Raw genomic sequence first — 27,477 nt, forward strand, 5'->3', positions numbered from 1 at the left:
GTATATCGGCGATTCAACAGAAAAAGAAATAATCGTCGTGCTGATCATGATGATGATCATCATCAGCCTATATTTATGTCCACTGCAGGACGAAGGTCTCTCCCTACGACCTCCAATTACCCCTGTCTTGCGTTAGCTGATTCCAACTTGCGCCTGCAAATTTGCTAACTTCATCACCCCCCCCCCCCCCTCCCCTAGTTTTTTGCCGTCCTCGACTGCGCTTTCCTTCTCTTGGTATCCCTTCTGTAAGCTCTAATGGTCAGGCCAACATAGGTTACTGTAGATGCGGGACTGAGTAGGTTCCACTGTCAAATGAAACTTTTGACGCCGGCTTGGAGCACTGGGTATGTGCGTGTATCTACAAGTGTGTGCCATTCTTCAATGAACGTGACAGAGAGGTCTAATTGAGTTACCTTACGTTGGTCTTCTATACCCAGCATGTGGATCAGAGAGAAAACGGGAATAGCCGATATTCTAATTGACATTAAGAGAAAAAAAATGGAGCTGGGCAGGCCATGAAATGCGTAGGATGGATAACCGGTGGACCATTACAGTTACAGAATGGGTACCAAGAGAAGGGAAGCGCAGTCGAGGACGGCAGAAAACTGTACGTGGGGTGATGAAGTTAGGAAATTTGCAGGCGCAAGTTGGAATCAGCTAGTGCAAGACAGGGGCAATTTGAGATCACAGGGAGAGGCCTTCGTCCTGCAGTGGACATAAATATAGGCTGCTGATGATGATGATGATGACATAGCATGAATAGAGTGAAATGACGCTTACCTTGAGCGACGACTTGGTCATGATGACGGCCGTACCACAGGTGTCGTACTGTGCGCGGTGCAAAAGAGGAGACGAGTAAGCGACACCTGGCTGCTTTGATCGCAAGGTGTGTGTGGGCTGCCCAAAAGCAGGCGATACGCATCACATAATGCAGTGCAACCCCATAACCACGACGAAAGACGCACACGTCATCTTTCATCGTGGTTGTCTCGTTGCGATTATGTCCTTAAGTACCAACTAGCCCGAGAACAAGTGCACCTGCAAGACGAAGACTGCGAGTGACAACCAACACGCGCGTATACAGTCGGTCTGCAGAAGAGCCTTGGTGCAGCGGCAGTCTGGACTTTTCCTTTCTGCCATTCGTACCGGGAAGAGTACACCGCCACTGCCATTGGAACAACCGGCTCACAAACGCATACCGCCCTCTTGTCCAAGAGACAAACGTGGTATGGCAATATTTGGGATAAAGTGACCCCGGTAAAGAACAGTCGCAGTTTCGCCCGAAAGCGAAACGTTGATAACATACTTTGCGAAGAATTGCTCCATCGGCCATCGTGATATCTCGCATTTATTATTCCCCAAAAGTTGGTGTACCCCTTTGTCGCACAAACATTTACTCAGACTCACTTATACTAAAAACCTCGGAAGACTGGAACCACCTCCCTGCCTCCGTCACTGTTATCTCTAACTCCAAGAATTTAAAGACCGTTATTAACACTTACATTTGTTCGTGCCCCCTCCTCTCCTGTAAGCCTTCGGGTGATTGAGAGTACGAAAATAAATAAATAAATAAATAGATTGCGATAGCAAATGTATTAAGACTACACGAGGCAAGGTTCATAGTTTTATCTGTCGTATAGACAGTAAACATTTGCTTACGTATAAGCAAGTACGGTGTCGCGTGCGCAGAGGCACACAAGAACAGATCTCACTCGATGAGTGCGAACACTCGCTGTCGCGAACACTCGTTGGCGTGATGAAGAGCGCATAGTGGATCCAAAGCTTCTGCTGCCTTTCTCTTCAACGCGTCTCCGAAAGTTGAGATTGCGCGACCTACAGCAGTACGTGTGCGCGAAGACAGCACAAACGCAACCAGCAGCCGTCTCGGCTCGCCCAGCTTTTCCACCCGCCAGAGATTACCTCCAAGATTAAGCCCGGGCGGCGGACGGCAGAGTTAGAGGCGGAGGCCGGCGCTCGACCTGTCCGCGTGCCCCTCTCCTAGCTGCGCGCACGATCATGGTACCGCGCGTTTATCTCCTCTCCCACTCCCCGGCCTTTCGCGCACTTTATCACGTGACCTTCAACATTGGGCGCGCATAAAGCTACCGTTCTTCTCGGCTTCCGCGATGGGATCTTATCGCACTTGAATTTTTACAAAACCTCATGGTGACGACGGCGGCGAAAATTCGCCTGGAATGTCCGAATAATTGTTATTGCGATAAAAGTAACTTACGAAGCTTAGTGGCCCAAGAAACACGCGGGCTACGAGAAAAGTACAGTGGAATGCTCCAGCGGATCAATTTCGACCACCTGGTGTTGTTTAACGTGCACGTTACACGACCGTTTTCATTTTTTTTTTCGTTTCCATAGGAACGTAGCTGACGTGGCCTAGAACCGAACATTCCACATTACCCGCCGGGGTGGCTCAGTCAGCTAAGGCGCTGCGCTGCTGAGCACGAGATAGCGGGATCGAATCCCGGCCGCGGCGGCCGCATTTCGATGGAGGCGAAATGCAAGAACGCCCGTGTGCTTGCGTTGTCATCATCATCATCAGCCTATATTTTATGTCCACTGCAGGACGAAGGCCTCTCCCTGCGATCTCCAATTACCCCTGTCTTGCGCTAGCTTATTCCAACTTGCGCCTGCAAATTTCCTAACTTCATCATCCCATCTGGTTTTCTGCCGACATCGACTGCGCTTCCCTTCTCTTGGTATCCATTCTGTAACCGCTTGCGTTGTAGTGCACGTTAAATAACCCTAGGGGGTCAAAATTAATCTGGAGCCCTCCACTACGGCGTGCCTCATAATCAGAGCTGGTTTTGGCACGTAAAACCCCAGAAAGAAGAACATCCCACGTTGTGCTCGGCAGCCGAAGATTGCCAATGAGCCATCGTGGCGAGTGGTCCATTAAACGATGACTTCCAGAGGAAAGGAATTACGTTATCGACATTTAACACGTATAACGCATCCGACGTTCATCGAACATTATTCCTAAGTGCGCAACTATAGGTAGGCCTACCCTGCGCTGAAGCTTTGCAGAGTAGTCAGCAGCGCCAGAACACAGCCTAACGAGTGGTAGAACCAAAACTGGAGACACGCTGTATACGTTCACCATGGCACTTTCGATCGCTTATCACGGGGCAAGACTGTCCCATTTGTGAAAACGTCGAAAGTGCGCATGCGCAGGGCATAACACTCAGACGAGCGACGAAAAGCGACCGCCTATCGTTTGGAATGGTGTATAAAATGGTGTATGATTTTCATCACCTCTCTAGCGGCCGGTGTCGGCGACGCTGGGGTGAAAAATGAAAACGTCTTAGCGCCCTCTGAAAAGTGCAGGGTGCCCATACAGTCCCTCTGGGCAGAAATCGTGTTTCTAGGAGACTGATGCAAAGACACGTCCCCCCAACAGCCACACGAAACAAATTTCACTTATTTGCTACTTTCTTGTTCTGCGTTCGTTGGCCTTGCAATTTACTTTTAGCTCCATCTGCCTCACAGTTTACACACAGCCATAGATTAAGTTCCAAGTGAACATTGCAATGGTTGAACACAAACAAAAATGCTCGTGATGTTGCGTTGGTTCGCCTTGATCTCAAACGAACATTTTGCGTGCCTTAATTCTCTTAACAAGAAGAGACCTTCTTTCTTTTTGTCCTGTGAAATTTGCTCTTGGTATCGTGTGCGTTCTTTTTTGTGTTGTTCTGGCACATGCGCGTGATGTAAGACCGACGACTGCAAACCAACATTCAGTGCGTCGTTGGGCCCGTGTTCTTACTATTTAGCCTCCTATTTACTTTCTAAGTTATTATTTTTTACGTGCTTCAGGCCATTGCGTATCCTCAAGAGCATACGCGACAATAATAAACACAATAGTACCCATTGAATGATGCAATTGGGTTATTCTAAAATAAATAATTTAGTCACTAAATAAAAACTACACAAGAACTAGATGTCATATGTCTCCGTCCGAATTAACAGGCGCAACATGCGATATGTTCAAATTTTGCAGACAGCAAGAACAAAATTCACACGTTTTCTTTTCTCCGTTTCTTCCTCGTTTTCTTTCGTTTCTTTTTCCTTGTTTCTTTTTTTTGTGCCTGCAAAAGGCCCTTTACTTTGAAAGATGTGTCCTCACTAATTAACCGCCATTTAAAGTGCTTAACAAAGCACACTACGATTCTTTGTCCCGCAAACTCCAGTATCTCAATACAACATTGGATCAGACTTTAATGCAGAAATGTGGACTAATTGAAGCGTCGGCATTTGAGACATTTCCAGCGCTTAGTGGGAAGAAAAGAAATATTGTAGACAAAAAGAGAAAAGACGACAGGGCAGGGAGGACGCTGGGCTTCAACTAGTTTCACTGCATTTTTATAAAGCCACCCTAAAAAAATCACCGACGATTATGATACATCCTAATGCGAAATTGGAGTGCCACTCTGCACGTGTTTTCATTTCGCGATATATTGGCTGGCGCGGGCAATCTGTCTCGTGCGGCACGCTGCAGACAAAGCTAAGTGTGGCGCGACTGCCTCGCTAATCGGGGAGATCGCATGAAGCACCGGGTTGGTGACGCGCGGGCGCGATCCACAGCCGCAGACAGACCTCCACTCAGGCAGCGCTTTGTTTCCAGTATATGGTATCGTTGGCGTCACCGAGGGAAAGCCGACGCGCGCTACTCTGGGCCATCTCGTAGCCATCGGCGCCGCAGAGCCAGTCTTGCGCGGCACTGCGCTTTTCTTCTCACGCTTTCGCCATACCGCTCCCCCTCCGCTTTCGTCCTCACGCTCTCTTCGCTATCGCCGTCTTTCATCCACCGCTGCGCTCCTTGGCTGTGCTCGTTCGCTCGGTTACGAGGGACGCCGACGCTCGCCGCAGCGACGAGAACCTAAAAGCTGTGGTCTAAAAAGTCGATGCGACAACGAAAACTCAAATCTTCGAAAACATGGCGCATGCGTCCTTCCTTGTCCTGTAGACCTTTCTCTTTTCGTCTACTGAACTTCTTCTCTTCCCTTGGAAATTACTTTTGTCCCGGCACACCCTGAGCTTATACGAAGGCGCGGGCTTTCCCGATGTCTCGCACAAGCTCCACTTTCGCCTATTCTGAATGCTGCTATCTTTATTGCTCTTAAAACGTTGCCCTGTAACTTGGCAGCTGATGGTGTCAGAATTTCACTCAATATCACATTAGAACCCTGCAGGAGATCACTAAATGGGAACATTCTTCAAACCCACTTGTACAGCTTTGTAAGTTGAACTTGGAGATTCAAATGATCACGATATTGCTACATTGCCAAGTTTAGCCTATAGGATTTCTTTTCTAGAATAAAAAGGGGAAGAATACTACGGCCCTCATTTGTAATGTTGGTTTGATTTTTTTCGACTAGGAGGAATCAAAGAAAAATTTAATTAAATTGTGGGTTTTACATACCAGAACCACGATCTGATTATGAGGCACGCCGCAATGTCCCGGGGACTCCGGAATAATTTATACCACCTGGGATTCTTTAACGTGCACCTAAATCTAAGTACGCGGGTGCTTTCGCATTTGTCCCCATCGAATTGCAGCCCCCCTGGCCGGGATTCGACCCCGCGACCTCACGCTCAGCAGCCCAACACCATAGCCACTAAGCAACCACGGCGGGTAGGAATCAAAGAAACACATCCAATAACGACATGGAACCCTCAGTCTGATGCTTACAGAGAACGTATTTTTCATTGCATTCACTGAGATTTTTCACTTCATTGCAATTTGAAAGCGTACTTCGGCCTATCTGCCGTGCAATGACAATTTTCTAAATAATTCGTCATGCCCTTGCACGACTCCATAGCAAGCAATGATAGCATTTAGAAAAGTTATTTTATCTCTCTATTTCAACGTCGAGGCTTATATGAAACTCTATTTGCACAAATAATAACAGTTTCACGTATTCAACAACGGGTACGTACGGGTGGGTGCTAAGAGAGATCCTTATTTTACCGGCACCATCAACAAGAGAATAAACAGCAAAACCGACTCCAATTTTAATATTTGGCGCTATGTGTGGCCACTCCGCCGCCAATAGCGTACAGATCGAGAAGTTCAACTTGTGGCACGTGCAGTGATGCATTATTTCTGGCGTGAGTACAGCTCAAAGTATCTGCGGCACAAATTTCTTTCAATTCGTGTATGCTCATGTTGCACAGAAGCAAGAGATTCATGGCAGAGAGTGTTGCGGGGATAGTTTGTCCATATGCTTGCAGGTTTAACCTTAGACGGGACAAATGAACGTCGACACAGGACAAGCGGCTATCCTCGCAATTGAGGTTTATTTGAAGCAGACAGACAGGTATAAATTCACATAGAAAGCACGCAGGCTGCATTAAGAGGCCAGAAACATCGTATCCACCTTGGAATGGTCACGGAAAACCAAACCACAGCATTCTTTCTAAAAAAAAATTGGTCTTTGCTGAGCAACATGGCAGATGTGTCACTCATAGTACACGCTTTCTCATTCTGTCTGGTATAAAAAGCTTCCATTCACTCGTGCTCAAGCGTGTCTCCACTCTAACTCAGAATTCGCTTGTGTTGCGTCTACCTCTTTTTTTGGCCCGTCTAAAGAGTATACGCTCGTTAAACCTGCAAGCGGAGATTGAGTCGCGTTGAGCGCATGCAGCAGTAGCAACGCGTACCTACCTGCGGCCTGCCGGCCCTTCCGACCATCTGCTCGAGCACCAGTTCCGGGTACGGCTGGGGTCGGCCCCCGTACGTGGTGGTCCCTCGCACCACGACCAGCCGCGCGGGCAGGTTGACCCCCACGGCCAACGTGCTCGTGCTGACCAGGGCGCGCAGAGCGCCGGCGCGGAACAGCGACTCGAGCGCATCTCGGTCGGACGCCTCGAGGCCCGCGTGGTGCCAGCCCACGCCCGAACGCTGAACCAGCTCTGCGGAGGGGGAGAGGAGGAGACAAGCATCTCGGAGGACAGCGAAAATACTAGTCACTTTCGGAGTCGACGTTGGCGAACGGAGAAGCTGCATTTGGCGAGCCTTTCCGGGTCTTTCCGTAATAACTTGAAGAAAGCAAATAATTCTGGCGTGTTCCGTTTCGTGGCACTGAACATGGACGATCGACGTCAGGTCCACGATTTTGCTTTGTTACTAAACAAACTATTGTCGTAAAATATTTTGGTTGAAAAATACAGCGTATTCAATATTATTGCATTGCAGCGTATGCAATGCTAGATTTCTTGTGCATGACTGTCAAGTTGTTTCTTTTATTGTGCACTGTACTAATAAGTGGACTTCCTTTGTAACGTTCATCACTTAAGTCTATCGTGTCCCTGTCGTATTCTTACTGTAATCATTGTATGGCCATATACATTGAGGCTCAAATGACAGGATCTCAGTTTTTGCCTGAGTATGCCCACATTGGAATGATGCACATAAGCAAAACTGTAACTTCAGTACAAATCACGGCGTCTGAAGCGCGCCTCAATGAAATTCTTAAAAGGCCCCCTCATCGAGTCTAGGCACTGTAAACAGACAATGGTGCTGATGGTGTCTGCGAAATACTACTATGGAATTACACAGAGGCACGCACGCGAAAACAGCTGCAAGTTCAACCAAAGCCTTTGGTTGGGTGAGCCGCTCTCTATGCCAGCAGACACTTCACACGCGTATTGCCTGCAGCACCCCAGTCACTAGCAGCGTCGCAAACTTTGGGGATTCACGTGACACACAAACCGAGGACAACTGTGAAAATAAACGAGGCTGCTTCATGACGTCACGTGGGTGCTCTTGGCTTAAATACGGGGTGTAGGCAGTCGAGGAATGTCGCCCGCGGACGACTGTCGAAGCAGTGGGAGAGAGTATATGGTGCTGGGAGAGGCTTCCTTACACCGTCACCTCGCAACACTTTATTTACTGCCTCCAGGTCTCACACGACTAGAGACCGTCACACTTACAAGAGTAAGAACTGGGACAACAATAATCCTAGCTGCGACCTAGCAATGGCGATGGGTACAGAGCACTCCTGCAGCTGATCCGCCACAGGAGAGGGAGTGGTCGAGGTGCCCCATATGTGGCCACCTAACTTCACCACATTTAAAGCATATTTTGTGGGAGTGCCGATCGTTGGCCACCCAGGGGCAGCAGGCTCTCCAGGGACTTTCTCTGCGCGGTGCATACGACGAGGTATGCAAAGTGCACATCTAACAACAGGCCCATCCGCACGAACCTCCTTGGTTTTATAAGGAGCAACGAAATTTATAAAATCATTTATTGCATAGGCGTCGCGGCCATGTGTACATTTATTTTATATCTTATGTTTTATTTAGTTTTACAGCGAAGCTGTATATGGCTAAGATGGCGGGTTTCGTGGCGTTGTGGGCAGAAACTGTCGTCATCAGCAATGGCCCGAGCGTCGTCGTCTTCTTCCACAGCTGGCTCCGCTGTGCAAAAAACTGTCATCATCAGTAATGGCTCGAGCGCCGTCGTCTTCTTCCACGGCTGGCTCGTTGGCGCCCCTCGGCGCAACTGCGCGAATGCGCTCGTGCCACTGCTCACGCGTTCGGTGTCGTCGTCTTCTTACACAGCTGGCTCCGTTGTCCAAAAAACTGTCATCATCAGTAGTGGCTCGAGCGCCATCGTCTTCTTCCACGGCTGGCTCGTTGGCGCCCCTCGGCGCAACTGCGCGAATGCGCTCGTGCCACTACTCACGGGTTCGGCGTCGTCGTCTAGCTGGCTCCGTTGTGCAAAAAACTGTCATCATCAGTAATGGATCGAGCGCCGTCGTCTTCTTCCACGGCTGGCTCCGCTGTGCAAAAAACTGTCATCATCAGTAATGGCTCGAGCGCCGTCGTCTTCTTCCACGGCTGGCTCGTTGGCGCCCCTCGGCGCAACTGCGCGAATGCGCTCGTGCCACTGCTCACGCGTTCGGTGTCGTCGTCTTCTTACACAGCTGGCTCCGTTGTCCAAAAAACTGTCATCATCAGTAGTGGCTCGAGCGCCATCGTCTTCTTCCACGGCTGACTCGTTGGCGCCCCTCGGCGCAACTGCGCGAATGCGCTCGTGCCACTACTCACGGGTTCGGCGTCGTCGTCTAGCTGGCTCCGTTGTGCAAAAAACTGTCATCATCAGTAATGGATCGAGCGCCGTCGTCTTCTTCCACGGCTGGCTCGTTGGCGCCCCTGGGCGCAACTGCGCGAATGCGCTCGTGCCACTACTCACGCGTTCGGCGTCGTCGTCTTCTTGCACAGCTGGCTCCGTTGTCCAAAAAACTGTCATCATCAGTAATGGCTCGAGCGCCGTCGTCTTCTTCCACGGCTGGCTCGTTGGCGCCCCTCGGCGCAACTGCGCGAATGCGCTCGTGCCACTACTCACGCGTTCGGCGTCGTCGTCTTCTTATACAGCTGGCTCCGTTGTGCAAAAAACTGTCATCATCAGTAATGGCTCGAGCGCCGTCGTCTTCTTCCACGGCTGGCTCGTTGGCGCCCCTCGGCGCAACTGCGCGAATGCGCTCGTGCCACTACTCACGCGTTCGGCGTCGTCGTCTTCTTGCACAGCTGGCTCCGTTGTGCAAAAAACTGTCATCATCAGTAATGGCTCGAGCGCCGTCGTCTTCTTCCACGGCTGGCTCGTTGGCGCCCCTCGGCGCAACTGCGCGAATGCGCTCGTGCCACTGCTCACGCGTTCGGTGTCGTCGTCTTCTTACACAGCTGGCTCCGTTGTCCAAAAAACTGTCATCATCAGTAGTGGCTCGAGCGCCATCGTCTTCTTCCACGGCTGGCTCGTTGGCGCCCCTCGGCGCAACTGCGCGAATGCGCTCGTGCCACTACTCACGGGTTCGGCGTCGTCGTCTAGCTGGCTCCGTTGTGCAAAAAACTGTCATCATCAGTAATGGATCGAGCGCCGTCGTCTTCTTCCACGGCTGGCTCCGCTGTGCAAAAAACTGTCATCATCAGTAATGGCTCGAGCGCCGTCGTCTTCTTCCACGGCTGGCTCGTTGGCGCCCCTCGGCGCAACTGCGCGAATGCGCTCGTGCCACTGCTCACGCGTTCGGTGTCGTCGTCTTCTTACACAGCTGGCTCCGTTGTCCAAAAAACTGTCATCATCAGTAGTGGCTCGAGCGCCATCGTCTTCTTCCACGGCTGGCTCGTTGGCGCCCCTCGGCGCAACTGCGCGAATGCGCTCGTGCCACTACTCACGGGTTCGGCGTCGTCGTCTAGCTGGCTCCGTTGTGCCAAAAAACTGTCATCATCAGTAATGGATCGAGCGCCGTCGTCTTCTTCCACGGCTGGCTCGTTGGCGCCCCTGGGCGCAACTGCGCGAATGCGCTCGTGCCACTACTCACGCGTTCGGCGTCGTCGTCTTCTTGCACAGCTGGCTCCGTTGTCCAAAAAACTGTCATCATCAGTAATGGCTCGAGCGCCGTCGTCTTCTTCCACGGCTGGCTCGTTGGCGCCCCTCGGCGCAACTGCGCGAATGCGCTCGTGCCACTACTCACGCGTTCGGCGTCGTCGTCTTCTTATACAGCTGGCTCCGTTGTGCAAAAAACTGTCATCATCAGTAATGGCTCGAGCGCCGTCGTCTTCTTCCACGGCTGGCTCGTTGGCGCCCCTCGGCGCAACTGCGCGAATGCGCTCGTGCCACTACTCACGCGTTCGGCGTCGTCGTCTTCTTGCACAGCTGGCTCCGTTGTGCAAAAAACTGTCATCATCAGTAATGGCTCGAGCGCCGTCGTCTTCTTCCACGGCTGGCTCGTTGGCGCCCCTCGGCGCAACTGCGCGAATGCGCTCGTGCCACTACTCACGGGTTCGGCGTCGTCGTCTAGCTGGCTCCGTTGTGCAAAAAACTGTCATCATCAGTAATGGCTCGAGCGCCGTCGTCTTCTTCCACGGCTGGATCGTTGGCGCCCCTCGGCGCAACTGCGCGAATGCGCTCGTGCCACTACTCACGCGTTCGGTGTCGTCGTCTTCTTACACAGCTGGCTCCGTTGTCCAAAAACTGTCATCATCAGTAATGGCTCGAGCGCCGTCGTCTTCTTCCACGGCTGGCTCGTTGGCGCCCCTCGGCGCAACTGCGCGAATGCGCTCGTGCCACTACTCACGCGTTCGGTGTCGTCGTCTTCTTACACAGCTGGCTCCGTTGTCCAAAAAACTTTCATCATCAGTAGTGGCTCGAGCGCCATCCTCTTCTTCCACGGCTGGCTCGTTGGCGCCCCTGGGCGCAACTGCGCGAATGCGCTCGTGCCACTGCTGACGCGTTCGGCGTCGTCGTCTTCTTACACAGCTGGCTCCGTTGTCCAAAAAACTGTCATCATCAGTAATGGCTCGAGCGCCGTCGTCTTCTTCCACGGCTGGCTCGTTGGCGCCCCTGGGCGCAACTGCGCGAATGCGCTCGTGCCACTGCTCACGCGTTCGGCGTCGTCGTCTTCTTACACAGCTGGCTCCGTTGTCCAAAAAACTGTCATCATCAGTAATGGCTCGAGCGCCGTCGTCTTCTTCCACGGCTGGCTCGTTGGCGCCCCTGGGCGCAACTGTGCGAATGCGCTCGTGCCACTGCTCACGCGTTCGGCGTCGTCGTCTTCTTACACAGCTGGCTCCGTTGTCCAAAAAACTGTCATCATCAGTAATGGCTCGAGCGCCGTCGTCTTCTTCCACGGCTGGCTCGTTGGCGCCCCTGGGCGCAACTGCGCGAATGCGCTCGTGCCACTGCTCACGCATTCGGCGTCGTCGTCTTCTTACACAGCTGGCTCCGTTGTCCAAAAAACTGTCATCATCAGTAATGGATCGAGCGGCGTCGTCTTCTTCCACGGCTGGCTCGTTGGCGCCCCTGGGCGCAACTGTGCGAATGCGCTCGTGCCACTGCTCACGCATTCGGCGTCGTCGTCTTCTTACACAGCTGGCTCCGTTGTCCAAAAAACTGTCATCATCAGTAATGGATCGAGCGGCGTCGTCTTCTTCCACGGCTGGCTCGTTGGCGCCCCTGGGCGCAACTGTGCGAATGCGCTCGTGCCACTGCTCACGCGTTCGGCGTCGTCATCTTCTTACACAGCTGGCTCCGTTGTCCAAAAAACTGTCATCATCAGTAATGGCTCGAGCGCCATCGTCTTCTTCCACGGCTGGCTCGTTGGCGCCCCTGGGCGCAACTGTGCGAATGCGCTCGTGCCACTACTCACGCGTTCGGCGTCGTCGTCTTCTTACACAGCTGGCTCCGTTGTCCAAAAAACTGTCATCATCAGTAATGGCTCGAGCGCCATCGTCTTCTTCCACGGCTGGCTCGTTGGCGCCCCTGGGCGCAACTGTGCGAATGCGCTCGTGCCACTACTCACGCGTTCGGCGTCGTCGTCTTCTTACACAGCTGGCTCCGTTGCCGCTCATCATTCGAGCGTAGAATTTCACTTCTCTTCTGTCATCGTAATGGGGAGGCCGCGTTTACGGGGGTATGAGCCATTCATTGTCTTACGTAACGGATGCATTTAATAAAAGAGATGATACGCGAATGTGTGTGCGTACCTATCGTCACGATCACCCCCGATCAGGACAATAAATGAGTTCGTAACTTTGTTCAAAATTCTGTGTCACCTCTGTGTCGTGCGCTAAACAACTTCGCTGGTCAACCACCTTTATACAGAGTGGAATGGCTCATGAATTTTTAATAAAGATGTTTTATAACTGACCCCTTTTCTTCCGTCTCCACTATTGCTAAACCGTTAATAATTCTTGCAGTATGTACGATATGCACCCAAGCATATCGTATATTTAAGAACTTGCATAACTGTGTCAGCTGTTCGTCAGTCGCTACTCTCTGCTAAGTAGATATACATTTCGGAAGGCACGTGATTAACGTTGCTGTTTCCTTCATTCCTTGCCTGGTGCTTTTATTTTTGCGCATCCTGGGTGAGGACTGTCTGTTGCTGCGTATTTGTGAAGTATTCCAGTGTGAAATACTTCAAACTATAAAAAACGTATGAAAAGGCATTTAATTCAGTAGAGATACCAGCAGTCATAGAGGCATTGCGTAGTCAAGGAGTACAGGATGCATACGTGAATACCTTGGCAAATATTTACAAAGATTACACAGGCTACCTTGGTTCTCCACAAGAAAAGTAGAAAGTTACCTATCAAGAAAGGGGTCAGGAAAGGAGATACAATTTCTCCAATTCTATTCACTGCATGCTTAGAAGTATTCAAGCCATTAGACTGGGAAGGCTTAGGAGTGAGGATAAACAGCGAATATCTCGGTAACCTTCCGTTTGCAGATGACATTGTTCTGTTCAGCAACAATGGAGACGAATTACAACAAATGATTAAGGACCTTAATTGAAAAAGTGTAAGAATTGGGTTGAAGATGAATATGCAGAAGACAAAGATATTGTTCAATAGCCTGGCAAGGCAACAAGAATTCACGACCGCCAGTCAGCCTCTAGAGTCTGTAAAGGAGTACGTTTATCTCGGTCAATTACCCACAGGGGACCCTGATCACGAGAAAGAAATTTACAGAAGAATAAAATTGGGTTGGAGTGCATACGGCAGGCATTACCAAATCCTGACTGGGAGCTTACCACTGTCGTTGAAAAGAAAAGTGTACAATCATTGCATTCTACCGGTGCTAACATATGGGGCAGAAACTAGGAGGTTAACGAAGAAGCTCGAGAACAAGTTAAGCACCGCACAAAGAGCGATGGAACGAAAAATCTTAGGACTAACGTTAAGAGACGGGAAGATAGCGGTGTGGATCAGAAAGCAAACGGGAATAGCTGATATTCTAATTGACATTGAGAGAAAAAATTGGAGCTGGGCAGGCCATGTAATGCGTAGGATGGATAACCGGTGGACCATTAGAGTTACAGAATGGATACCAAGAGAAGGGAAGCGCAGTCGATGACGGCAGAAAACTAGGTGAGGTGATGAAGTTAGGAAATTTGCAGGCGCAAGTTGGAATCAGCTAGCGCAAGACAGGGGTAATTGGAGGTCGCAGGGAGAGGCCTTCGTCCAGCAGTGGACATAAAAATAGGTTGTTGATTGATGATGATGATGATGATGATGATGATTTCAGTGTTCTTTCATGTTCTGCAATTGGCGCCCAGGCAAAAACTATGAGCCACCGAGTAGACCAAGCGTCAGTTCCCCTTTCTAGCGTATATACTAAGGTCCTCCTCACCCCTCAGTTTGGCGTCCCTGATGGCGGCTGCTGTGGCGAGCAGCTCCTTCGAGAAGGCCGGTCTCCGAATTGGGCCCAGGGAAGAGGCCAGCACGGTGGCCGCCTGCACGGCCCCCTTGCGAGTGGAGCAGAACTGCGAGACACGGTGCCATCAGTCAGATATACTGTACGGCTGTTGTCTGCCAGAGACCGATGCCAGACAGCTTGCAAGAACACGCGTTTACGTCACTCACTAGGCAAACGACAGCACAAATTCTGAGGAGGGGTCCGAAAACAATATGCTTGGGCTTTTGTTCTCAGTGGAACAATTATTTCCTTTTTGCTTCAAGAACCTTTGCCGCACTGTAAGATTAGAATACTCTGGACACGCGACCCCGTTTCCTCCAGGGCCGTTGTTCGTGTCGCAGTGAGGTTTGTCATAAAACACACATCGAACAATTTACAATTAGGAATATATCAGGGTTTCTCACAAAAGGCGTTTGAAATACCTTAAAAATGGGGAAGATAAGATAGTTAAATGATTTCCTCTTTATTTATTCACCATGGAGTCATACATTTGAAAATGACTCTATATAATAATTAGACAAGTCATTATGCAAATTAGAGTAATACCTTTTTTAGCCAAAAAGAGCTATGCGACTGATCCCAATGGAAGATTTGAAGTGCGCCATCTGAGGAGCTCATAATCGTTTCCAGAAATACAAGTTTCACGCAAAAAAAAAAGCGAAACTGAAATGCCGAAGAGTGCAACTGTCCCGCCCATAGTACAGGCCCCTGAGTGACGTCACTGCTTGCGCCTCACGGTCGGGCGAGAAGGAAGCGACCGAGATCGTGGCTTGATAAGAATGCTCGCGTGAAGGCTCGGGTGAAGAGCCAGTCTCGTCACTTATGGACGTTAACTATGATCGTATCTAGACAGCGTCCCACTTATCTACGCGTCTCGTCACTCCTGCCTCGACACATGCATTCGCCTTCACCCTCGTGACAGAGACCGTTAACAGCAGCAGGCAACAATTTAGTTCGTGCATCGCTAACACGGCAGCGCTGTGCTCAATCAAGCATCGCGTCATTTAATTAGATTGCCGCCCTGCGCTGAACCTGGGCGCGTTACAGCAAAGCTGTGAGTGCCACTAGAAGCCACTCGAAAGCGTTATGTGCGTGTTTTCACGGTGTCCTGAAATAACTAAAATCATTCACTGCTTTTATATTTATGGGAAATTATAAGGGGGAGTGCTAAGGGTGGTGTGCAGGCAAAATTTTGAGGCTTGTGGGTCACTTGGGAGATGAACGAATCTTTTTTTCGTTCTGTGCTGTTTAGATTATAAGGAACGCATAAAGTTTCCCCGCTTCCTTGGATCAACCAACGGTGGCAGTAGCTTTATATCCACAGAGAATGCGGGTCATGTCTTAGGCATAGAGTTTCTCACTATATTACCTAGAGGGAAAACTGGCGCTGCTGCGCTGTGGTATCCATGGGAATGCCGGTATATTGTGACTTCGGATTGGCATCGTCCTTGGAGAGCCAGAACGCCTTGAAGACGCGCCTGGCTAGCACCGTTCCGTCTGGCACAGTGATTCATTTCCTGCTAAAACAGCACGTAAAAAACTGCTTTAGCTTTATTATTACACAAAAACATGTTTTGTTTAATTTTGAGGGCCTGCTATTGGATGCACAATTATATGAAACGTAAAAAGTATCAGCTGGCCGCTAAATTTGGAGGGCAGGCGACAAGATTATCGCTCGCTGTGGAACAACTTGTCGTCTGTTCTTGCTTTTCTTCTTTTGATTCTGCATTTTAGGTGAGTAAACTTTATTGAGAGATTTAATATGGGTGAATGAAAGCCTTTTATGTAGATTTTATTTTAAGAAAGCGTTATTTGTGTAGCCATATCCACGTTTTAGACGAAGCCTCGTTCAACACCAGCCAACACAAGCCTCGCAGACACAAATCCCGTCATTCCCATGAGGGAACGGCGCCCTTTAAGAAACTCGCATAGACGGTGGCGCCAGTTTACCCTCTAGGTGTTATAGTGAGAAGCTCTATGGTCTTAGGTGACGTGTATCGGAAGTTCGAAGAGTGTAGGTTAATCACATGTTTTGAAAATAATTGCTCAATGCTATTTTCTTTCTATTTTACCGCCATATAAATACAAGGCGTGTAGTTTGTTTTCCCGGTCTTCTCGGCTAACTAAACAAGGCAGGTTGGAATATGGCAGCGCGCTTGGAAACAAGGACATAACACAGAGGGGACAAACGCGAGCGTTCGTGTTTGTCCACTCTGTGTTACGTCCTTGTTTCGAAGCGCGCTGCCATATTCCATCATGATTAACCAACTAGCCCACCAGTATGTCCTAAGCAAGGCAGGTTGTTTCAATTTCGCTTAAATGGGAAGCACGTTATGATTGACGTAGAGAAGAAAGTTCAACTGCGTACGTTATTTCAGCCCCATCTGGAAAATTACCAACACAAACGTTGCGCAGTTTGACAACCGCATTTTACGAAACATGAAAGTTTACCTAATGCCCTCAAAAAATCTAACTTGCCACAAAGCTGATGTTTAGAGGGAACACATCTCATGGGTGATGTGTGGAAAAAGCTTCTCACAAGCGTCAGTTAATTGCGGTCTTTGAAAAATATTCCTTGAGCAACTGCTCGAAAGCGTTATATGGCCGTTATCTGCATTGGTTTCCAAAGGGTTAGAGACCTCTACGCCATACCGAGAAAATAAGGGCAGGTTAAGCGTAATGTGCGGCAGAACTTTAGTGCTGAAGTGGTCACGTTGCGGGCTTTGAGTGCAGGTTAAGCAAATCTAGATTGTAAAAATTAATGCTAAGGCCACTGTGCTATTAATGACATAAAACCACAGAATTTATTTCAACGTTCGTAGCGTTCGTCGAAATTACGAATACTTGTTGATTTTCTCTAAAAAATCAATCGTAGGAATTTTCCCGTTTAATCTGCTTATTTGAAACCTAATGTAAATTTTACGAAGCACCAGAGTATAACGTAGAGCAATGCTAACATTCGACCAACATTCGACTCTCCGCTGATAATTGAATATTCTATCACAAAATTCATTCAACCGCAGATTGGCTTGCGCTTCAACGGGACCTCTATCACATAACTGGTGCTCGCGCTGGTAAATGATACTTTTGGCTGATAAATGCAAACTAATGACCTTCAACAGCGAGAAAGTTCTTTCAATTTTCAACTGCTCGCTTAAAGGTCAACTGCAACGAAACTTCACTTCAGCTAAATTAGTAATTTTTATTGAAGCTATCTTGGCAAGCCGCCGAGCTGCTAATTGCATTTTTTATTAGCAGCCTTTAACCAGCCCCTAAGCCGACAACGCGTGCACCTGGTGGTTAGCGAATATGACGTAAGTTCTAGCACGTTACCTCCGAGGCAGCGCCTAATCTCGGAGGTCATTACATTATCGTAAACTAGACTGTTTATGAAGTCCAAAATTTCGCTGCTTGCGCTGCTTGGCTCGAGGTCGCGGGTCCGATCCCGGTTACGGCGGCCGCATTTAGATGGGGGCGAAATGCAAAAACGCTAGCGTACTTAGATTTAGGTGCACAAGAAAGATTTCCAGGAGGTCCAAATTAATTCAAATTATCTACTGCGCCTATGCCTCATAATCAGATCGTGGTTCCGGCACGTAATACCCGAAAAAAATTGATGTTCGTTGCTGGAGGCCTTTAATAACAGCCACATAACTCGCGTGTCGTGTAACAAATGCCTCGGCCCGCATCCATCGCCCAAATATTGATGCAGTAATAGTATACATAAAGCATTACAGCTCATGCATCCCGCACACTCGGCTACATAAAACAAGTAACCTTCACGATCCCCCTCCTCTCATTCGACCCGACTGCCTGTTTACCTAGCATTTGTTCGTCCTCAACTTCAATATGCGTCGGCCATTTGGTCACCGCACCAGTCGTATCTGAACAACGTCCCTGAATCTGCTCCGAATACTGCCGCTTGTTTTACTGCCATTGATTGCAGCCGTCAGCAACTGTGATGATTTAGTAACACTAATTCCTCACATATCCTCAATATTCCTCAATATCCATGGATGGTAGCGAATGCGAGAACTCGATCAGTCTTGCACTGATAGCCTGAGGTGCTTGCATAGCTACGGTGCCTGTTCTCCAATGGCCGTTCTTATCACGCGACTATCTACATGAGACGGTGCATGAACCAATCAAATATTGTTACGGGACTATTGGCGCGCAAGAAGTGTGAAAACAGTGTATTTCAGGCTATTTGCAACGACATGACGGCTGATGAACAACGCGTGCACAAGCGCGACCACCAGTCGTGCTTCCCACTCTTAACGTGCGCCTCTTCATCACTACAACGTATTGCTTCGAAACGGGACCTTCGGTTGCACCATATCGACAGGTGCAAACCATGTACACTAGACGACGGTTCGATGACACCTTTGCAAAGTGTCGTGTCCCTTTTCATTTGTATTTGATTGAAGCGTTACCGTTGCGCACGATGCCCAGTTAGATCCATTATTTGTGAGAGATATCAACGGCACTGACCGGCGGTATGCTAACACAGCTGTCGGTGCGTCGTGCTATAAATTGATGAGCTTGGCATTAGCGTGTGCGTGCCATGCTTTTCATTTCTTCTTTCCTCTACTTATTTCCTTCGATTAAGTGGGTCTTCGGTTGACAGTTCGCACTCGTGAGTGTGAGTACTGTTATCGGTAACCGTGTGCGATGCAGACGTGCTCACCACGAGCGCTGGCTTGCCGGCCGAGTGCGCGTTGATGACTGCAGCCAGCTTGTAGGAGAGCGCCATGTCGAAGCGGAAGTCGCTGGTGTTCGAGGAGCACGGGTATCCCAGCACCACGCGCCGCAGGGGCACCGGACGAGCGCTCGCCGGGAACCTGCACGCGAGCGCCATCTGGTACATGCCGAGCGAGCACCGGCCGCTATTGAGAAAAAGCAGCGGCTGCAGATAGCCAAAGTGTAGATAGGTCAATGACCCACCCTGGTAGCGCATTGGCTATGGAGTCGCGCTACTGAATTCGAGGTCGCGGTTTCCATTCCCGGCCACGACGGCCACATTCCAATGGAGGTGGAGTGCGAAGACGCTCGTGTGCTTAGATTTAGGTGCATGGTAAGAACGGTCGAAAGATGGTGACATTAATCAAGAGGCGCCCACTGCCTCATAATGAGATTGTGCTTTTGGCACGCAAGACCTGAGTCTTTAACGTTAAATGGTTGAATGTACTACGCGTGCGTTGTTTTAAGAACGTGCTGGTGTGGGCATATATAGTCGGTATACGCGTATATACCTTCTGTAATAGGCCTTCGTCCTGCAGTGGACATAAATATGGGCTGATGATATATATATTATATATATATATATATAGTGTGTGTGTTGTGTGTGTGTGTGTGTGTGTGTGTGTGTGTGTGTGTGTGTGTGTGTGTGTGTGTGTGTGTGTGTGTGTGTGTGTGTGTGTGTGTGTGTGTGTGTGTGTGTGTGTGTGTGTGTGTGTGTGTGTGTGTGTGTGTGTGTGTGTGTGTGTGTGTGTGTGTGTGTGTGTGTGTGTGTGTGTGTGTGTGTGTGTGTGTGTGTGTGTGTGTGTTGAGAAAGATGAGAAGCACCACTTCGTGGTTATCTTCGGCTATATATGTGCAGTGGTTGTATGAAGGCACACGCGAAGTGATGCTGATATATAGGCCTTGTATGCTGCCGAAGTCTTCCCAGAGCTGTGCCGCGTAATAAAGACATAACTTCGTACATAAAACCTGAACATATAATGCCGGCTCACGGGCATCCCTAAATGACAATGATTTTTTAATAGAATGGTGAATCACATTTCACAGGTTCTTTCATTTACTTTACTTTTTGCGATTTAGCTATTCGGTATGTGCCACGTGGGGGTGTGCGCCCGTTCTTGGCCAATCCTTCAGAATGAGTATGTCCCACCGTGGCCCAAGCGGTACCGAATCCCTAAATGTTGTTTGATACGCGTCGACCTTTTCCGTGCACACACCTGTCATCGTCATTATTTCCTCGACAGGCATCATACGTCGCCTTCGTCCTTGTGAAGTCGTTACGTATATACGTGTCACACTGCGCACACAACTGATTTGCTGCTTGCATTTGGGCCTGGTTTATTTGTGAGCGATGTACTGCATAGACATACAAATAGCATGACAATAAAGCTGTGACCTTTATGGTGGGTAAACATAAACATTTCCTGAAATTAATTGGGGCGAAATGCGAAAACACCCGTGTACTTAGATTTAGGTGCACGTTATAGAATACCAGGTGGTCCAAATTTCTGGAGTCCCTCACTACGGCATGCCTCATAATCAGATCGTGGTTTTGGCACGTAAGACTCCATAATTTAATTTTTTTTCCTGAAATTACACGGTGCATAGCATGAAAGTAAACAAAATGGTACGCAATGTCATTAGTTGCAACGCATTTAATTAACCGCTTCACTAGAGCTTTGCTTCAAATAGATTTCGACACGTACTTTGAATCTGTATATTCTTTAGTCCTTCAAAACTAATCTTGCTCGGCGCTTCTCTGACTTCTAAACAGGCAGATTGTATATCACCCTACACTGCCTTATATGTGATTTTACCGTGGTACCCCAACACATATCGGCCCACCGACTTTTAGTTACATTTAGATCTCTCATTTTAAGCACAGAATGGCATTTGTGGTTTTTGGTTTCCAGCGTCGCTCTTTTCGTGAACAATTAATCGCGCATGGCGCTATACACCGGCAAACACCCGCCGTGATTGCTTAGTGGCTATGGTGTTGGACTTAGTGCTAAGCACGCCGTCGCGGTATACGTCCCGGCCACGGCGGCCGCATTTCGATGGGGGCGAAATGCGACTTAGATTTAGGTGCACGTTAAAAAACCCCATGTGGTCCAAATTATTCAGGAGCCCCCACTACGGCGTGCCTCATAATCAGATCGTGGTTTTGGCACGTAAAACCCCAATTTTTTTTTAAACCGACAAATGTCCCAGTAGACAGCTATGTACCACATGTTTAGACGCGCGTCACTAGTGCCGGCACTGTTAATATTATGCTTTGACCTGTCACCACTTCCTTGGTAGCGTCAACAACCTTAAGATAATGCGAGAGAACCTTGTCTCTGTTCCGACAGTTCTATAGTAAACGATCGCAACAAACCAAGTGCGCAAGACGAGCTGTTTTTCAACTCACGAGTAGTGCTTGGCGTCCGGTCCCAACCAGGCGGCCAGCTGCGAGAACATAAAAAACAATGTGTGGAGCGACGTTTGCATACCTTTTACAACGCCCGTCCCTCGTCATATTTGCTGTTCAATTATGCTGAAAGACACGAACGCAAAGAATGCAGCCACTTGCTGTCAGCGGATTCGCTCGAGACAAGTGCACGTTTGCTTGTATACAAGTGCACTCAACACACTTTCAAGATGGAGGCCGACAGATGGAAACGCACTGTGGGATAAAACACTGTGCCAAATAAAATAAAACACACGACAAATAAAAAGCACACTGTGTGGATAATACACGGGTTAAGTACCTCAGACAGGCTGCCCGACGTTTTGATAGTGAACCGATATTAATAAAATAGGCGGCCTTTTCATCCTCGCCGGGTTATAGATTTAACGGGTTAGTTGGGTGACTTGGGCTGCTGAGCACGAGGTCGCGGGATCGAATCCCGGCCACGGCGGCCGCATTTCGATGGGGGCAAAATGCATAAAACACCCGTGTACTTAGATGTACGTTAAAGAACCCCAGGTGGTCCAAATTATTCCGGAGTCCTCCCACTACGGCGTGCTTCATAATCACATAATGGTTTTGGCACGTAAGACCCCATAATTTCTATTAGTTAGGTGAGGTCATGGAGTGCCGCAGTCGGTTACGGCTATATGCGGATAGTAGACTAATAGTAGAGTTAGTAACATCACGTGGTGTCGCTGTCTGCGACGGTTATCTCCAGTTAGCCGTCACCGACAGTGACACCACGTGACATCACTCCGATAACTCGTTAAAACTAACTTGCCGAGGATGACAAGGCCACCTTTGAGAAAGATAGGTCCATCTATCGAAACGTCGGCCAGCCTGTCCGAGGAACTTTACATCTGTTTATATAACTTCTAACTCAACACCACTTGGAATTCGTACGCCCCTCGCTCATGGCTTGTTTAGCGACAAACGAAGCGAGGGCATCCCATTACCCACCATAGCGTCGCTCATCCCTCCACCATAGTGACTCAACTCCACGCAGTGCCAATCCACACCTGACTACATGTGACCACAGACGAAAAGGAAAAGGGAGAGTTAGAGATTTTACACACGGAAGCGAAATTCACGAAATTTCGTGTCTTGTTCATTTCGCGACATACTTGCGATCTTTTCAATTGTTTTCTTCCTTTATTACCGGATGCGGTCTTCTTCGTGAGTGTGCCCTCGTTACTTTTTTCGTTTACGCTCCGTGGTTCTGTACGAAAGAACGCATCATAATAGGGATGCGCTCAGTGTTTTTCGTTGAATTGCCTGCGTTAAAGTAAACACTTTTTTATTAAATGAAGAAAAATGGAACGTTAGGCCTCTTTATAGAGTTGGCTACACCAAAATGCCAATTATTTAAATACTAAAACGAAAGAGAAAGCAAGACGAAATAACAACATACACTACAGACACCAACACAAGTAACGAAAACATAAATGGCGTCACCACGGGCATCAACTCCGGAAGCACGGTCTAGGTACTTGGCACTGCATGTCCCATTTGGAGAATGACGCGCGACTCTTGTCAAATATACTAACGTCGAAATTAAGAAAGCTTGATAATTGAAATGCACAACACGGAAGCGGCACTCAAACGCAACGCTGGAACTTTACAGCGCTCACTTCCAGTTCGTGTGGCTGGAGAGTATTTCGACAGGACGATTGGTGTAAACCACAGAGTTTCGTGTAAGCACAAGCGACGTCATCGAACGCCGTTCGTCACCTTCCATCAGCCAGATGGCGCCGCGATGCTTTCGTTTTTAAATCCAGGAGCTTTATTCGTTTATCGCTCCAACGTCGTCGACACTAGCCATTAGGGCCGTGAAGAAATGGAGGCGGCGTTCCAGTTAAACTCACGAGAGTCATTGATCACGATTCATCGCTTGTCTGAGCGTTAAGCGCGACCTTCGCCGAGCAGGTTCATGCTGTACATGCGCACTTGACATCTTCAGGTCTAGGGCACTCTGCTTCTCATAAGCGATCGGAGGTACCCTCGCTAATATATACATCGTGTTCCTCCGACACTGCTTCCTCTGCTCGCTATGAAGTCTGTTTCTGGCGATGTTCTTCATCAGCAGCAGCAGAAGCAGCCTATTTTTTATGTCCAACTGCCCAGGACGAAGGCCTCTCCCAGCGATCTCGAATTACACCTATCTTATCGCTGTGGAAAGCTTCAGTGCAAGGTGCATATATATATGTGCTGGCACATTGCGTAATGTGAAAGTGCCGCAGAAAGTGTGTCGATCAAGTATATAGACGGCCACGTTGCAAAACCGGCTCACGTCTCTGGCGTTTTCGACGCATCCGCAGACGCCGACGATGCGCAGCCGATCCCGTCGGCGCAGCAGCTTGGTCCGGGTCAGCACCGCCTCCAAAACGGCGCCCCGGTCGGCCTCCGACACAGTCTGCATCTGCACGGGACGAGGAGTCAGCCGAAATTTGCGGGCGGAAGCGAGGCCATTTTTCAATCAATCAATCAATCAATCAATCAATCAATCAATCAATCCCTTTTTATTCTGGCAGCAAGGTACAGTGTGCAATGAAAATAGGTGAATAAATGAAAAGAACTGGCAGTTTGACAATGCTTCAGCCACCTAGACAACAGCAGCGACAGGTGGCACAACTACTATCTATTAAACAGGTAGCTCAAGATGACTGCGTGTATGTCTAGTAAACGGCATCAATTACCATTTCCAACACTGCATATCAAAAAAAAAATAGGAAGGCTTACAATACCAAACATGATAAACGCATTGGTAAGCACATACAGAAAAAAATTATGAAAGGAAAATTTGTCATCCGCCTGAATTGTAGCACGATGCTAAAAGGGGAACCCATATGCGGGTTTCTCACAAAGGAAGCCTCGCAATTGAAGAGAAAATCGTCCTGGTCAGGGATCCAGGACAATTTTTTCTTCAATTAGAGAGATAAACGAGATGCGAAAGGAGGGGAGATTGGCCGGAAGATGAATGTCCAGTTTACTACCCTGCCTCTGGGGATGGGGTAAGGGGAGAGAGAGAAAAATAAACTTTCATTTTCTGAAGCGGAAATCCGAGTCAGGACCCGGTTCACCCTAGGTGGGAGGATTCTTATTCCAGGAACCCTCTGGCTTGGGCTGCCTCCTTAGCCCGGGCGACGAGACTGCGTTGGTCATCCAGGTCGTCAGACGAAAGCTTCGCCTCCCACGTTCCAGTGGTGGTATCGATTTGCGCTGAGTTGGGGTGCTCTTCTTCAGCCTCTATGGGGCGTCCTTGTTTGGAGTCGTCATGTTGAGCTTGTGAGCTGGGATCTGTGGATGTGTCACGCAGTGGGCAATCCTGGACCATGTGGTTCAGGGTGTCTGGGACGTCGCAGTGGGTGCATGTGTACGAGTACTGCGTAGTATAGAGCCTGTGCATGATTATTCCGTGTACATAGGTGTTTGTCTGTAGGCGGCGGACTTCTTCCTCTTTGCTAAGCTTCTTGTGTGGTGATGGATACGTTCTTCTGCTGAGTCGTTGGTGTTGCAGAAGCTCCGAGTACTTTAGGGCGATGCCATCAACGTTGATGGCCGGCCTGGTGTGGGATGGCAGGAAAACTCGGCTGGTATGCTCGCGGGCGGCGGCGTGTGCCGCCTCATTTGCTGTCATGCCCTGATGGCCTGGAACCCAGTTAATGTGGGTGTCGGGGAGCGGGGCGCGTGCGATGTGTTTCCAAGTATCTTGAGTGCGGCTTCTTATATGCGTCATTTTTGATTCGTATATATACTTGCGAGCTGCTGCTTGGGAGTCAGTGAGGATTACTGCTACATTAGGGAAAGTTGTTAGCACCAGAGCGATTGCTGTTTCCTCTGCAGTATCGGCGGCTCTTGCCCGGATGGTGACAGCTGCGAGTTCTTTGCCTTGGTGATCCGTGACGTTTAGGGCAAAGGCGTTTCGTTTAATATACCGGGCAGCATCTGTGTACCTCGTATCAGGGTGTGTCGCGCATTTCTTGCTTAGTGCGCGGATTCTGCTTTGTCAACGCTCCTTATGGTAAGTCGGATGCATATTGCGCAGTATACCTGAAACGCTGATTCACTCCCGGAGTGTGGGTGGGATTCCTGCTTTCTGGTCTGTTTCGGCAGTGTAGCTTTCACTGTAGTTGAGGTAGCGCCAAACTTCACGTCCGGTGGGCCGCTCTAGAGCTTGAGCCGCTCTAGGTGGCTGATTTTATGAGCCTCGGAGACCTCTTCCCACGTATTGTGGACGCCGAGCTTGAGGAGTTTCTCCGTTGAGGCCGTGGGTGGAAGGGTCAAGGCTACTTTGATTGCCTTTCGAATTACAACATTGAGTTTCTTGATTGCAACCGGCTTGATTGTCAGGGGAGACAGAAAGTTTTTAAAAGATAAATAAAATCACACCCAGTGAGAGAGAGAGATTGTTTTTATGTCAGTGATGTGGTTAGTAGATCATCATGATCAGCCCATATTTTGTTCAGTGCAGGACATAAATCGTTAGTAGATACGTGATGGTTAATAGACATGTGATGGCATCTGCTATAGCGACGAACTGCACTAGCTGCCCGACACCCCCGGCACTGAGCGTCAGCCGGGTTGCTGCCCCACTCACCTCGTCGACGAGCACCAGGTCCGGGCGGACGGCTTCGGGCCAGCGCCGGGTGCAGCCGTCCCATTTCTCCTGCGAGGGGACGCCACGATACTATGTATACACGTCTGTTGGCATCGCGCACCACTTGCGAAAGCCGCAAGAAGTTCCCCTAAAACACAGCTTGCGAGAAAGCATCGGAGTCCGATACACTGCACCAACACTCGAGTGCGCTCATGGTTCGTGCACACTTAGTATCGGACTTTCGTTGTCTTGTTTTTCTTGGGGTAGCTGCAAAGTTTTAAGAGAATGCTTGAGCTCGGGGGCTCCTACCTAAATACATTGGAGCGGAGAAATCGTATTTTTCGGCAACCACTGCACCACATATGAAGAGGTTGGTTTAATTTAAAAGAAAATGTTTAAATGTAGTGTCTGTAGAAGCAAAAGGTTGATTTATTGAAGCGAAACGTTGAAATATTGCTGAACATTGCAAATTTTCAGAAAACGGAACTATCAAGTTCACAACTCCGCAACGAAAAACGATATCAGAATTCTATAAACTGCATCCAATCATCTCTGCGGGGCAAAATGAAATATTACACATGGCTCTCAGATATATTTCTAATATGTGAATAGGACATTTGCGAACCCCTCGTAAGCATGGTAACAAATTCACAAAATACAAATTGACATATCAAATTTGCCCGCTTTAGAGGCTCTAAATGATGTAACTTAGAGAAATGTGATACCTGCCTTGGATGCAGAGTTACGGATCTGTAAACTTCGTTCTTGTATATTTTTTTTTCTTTTTGGCTTACCAATTTTCGGCAACTTTCATACAAGAACTCATAACCTCAATCAAAACGCTGCTTTCTATTGTCCCTAGAATTTAACTTTCTCTTTTAAATACAGTCAATTCCATTGAAATCAGTCCATAGGCTGCCTAATAAAAGCATTTCTGCGTTTCATATGTATTTCAATAGGCGCGGATGGAGGGGGAGGGGGACTGAGTTAATATTTCGCAAAGCAAACCACAGAGCAAACCTCTCTCGATTTTAACTTGCAGAGCAAACCCACTTCCCAATAACGAAACAAACACGTCTGCGCGCAAGCGCGCTTGCGTGTTTTCCACGCCTCCATGTCCCTAGGTCACTGTTCTCCTTGTCTAATGTCGCTCTCATGTGGCTCTCGTATCGATTTCAGAAATCTGCTGAAGGAAACATGGAGGTATAGGTGACTTCGGAACAGTTCTGTTTAAAACGGCCAGGATTGAGACGGCAATATTCATAGTACTCTCTTCCGCCTCATAACTGAGGGAAACTGACTCAGACAAAACTTTCTATAATGTGCTATATGGGCGTAATCACTACCGTAAATATAGCCTTTCTTCCTCCACTACATCTTTATGCGTCTCGAACATCCGGCTTGCTTCGTAAATACAACCACAATTTCTTCTAACGTGTAATACTTTATTTGCGTTCTCGCATGATATAACCAATG

The 27,477-nt window shown here is 48.8% G+C and overlaps 1 protein-coding gene across 1 annotated transcript in view; it reads right to left on the reverse strand.

Annotated features, from left to right (window-relative positions):
• Positions 1 to 27,477, reverse strand: part of LOC119443713 (probable ATP-dependent DNA helicase HFM1) — a 165,996-nt gene that overhangs the window by 115,619 nt on the left and 22,900 nt on the right. The window contains exons 5-11 of the mRNA XM_049664490.1: positions 26,002 to 26,070; positions 23,695 to 23,823; positions 21,363 to 21,400; positions 18,900 to 19,053; positions 14,147 to 14,279; positions 6,680 to 6,927; positions 781 to 828 (exon numbers count right to left, since the gene is read on the reverse strand). Of these exons, the coding sequence (XP_049520447.1) occupies positions 781 to 828; positions 6,680 to 6,927; positions 14,147 to 14,279; positions 18,900 to 19,053; positions 21,363 to 21,400; positions 23,695 to 23,823; positions 26,002 to 26,070 (819 nt within the window). The remainder of the gene's footprint in view (positions 1 to 780; positions 829 to 6,679; positions 6,928 to 14,146; positions 14,280 to 18,899; positions 19,054 to 21,362; positions 21,401 to 23,694; positions 23,824 to 26,001; positions 26,071 to 27,477) is intronic.

The sequence above is a fragment of the Dermacentor silvarum genome, chromosome 3, assembly GCF_013339745.2.
Source record: "Dermacentor silvarum isolate Dsil-2018 chromosome 3, BIME_Dsil_1.4, whole genome shotgun sequence".
Taxonomy (NCBI): Eukaryota; Metazoa; Arthropoda; class Arachnida; order Ixodida; family Ixodidae; genus Dermacentor; species Dermacentor silvarum.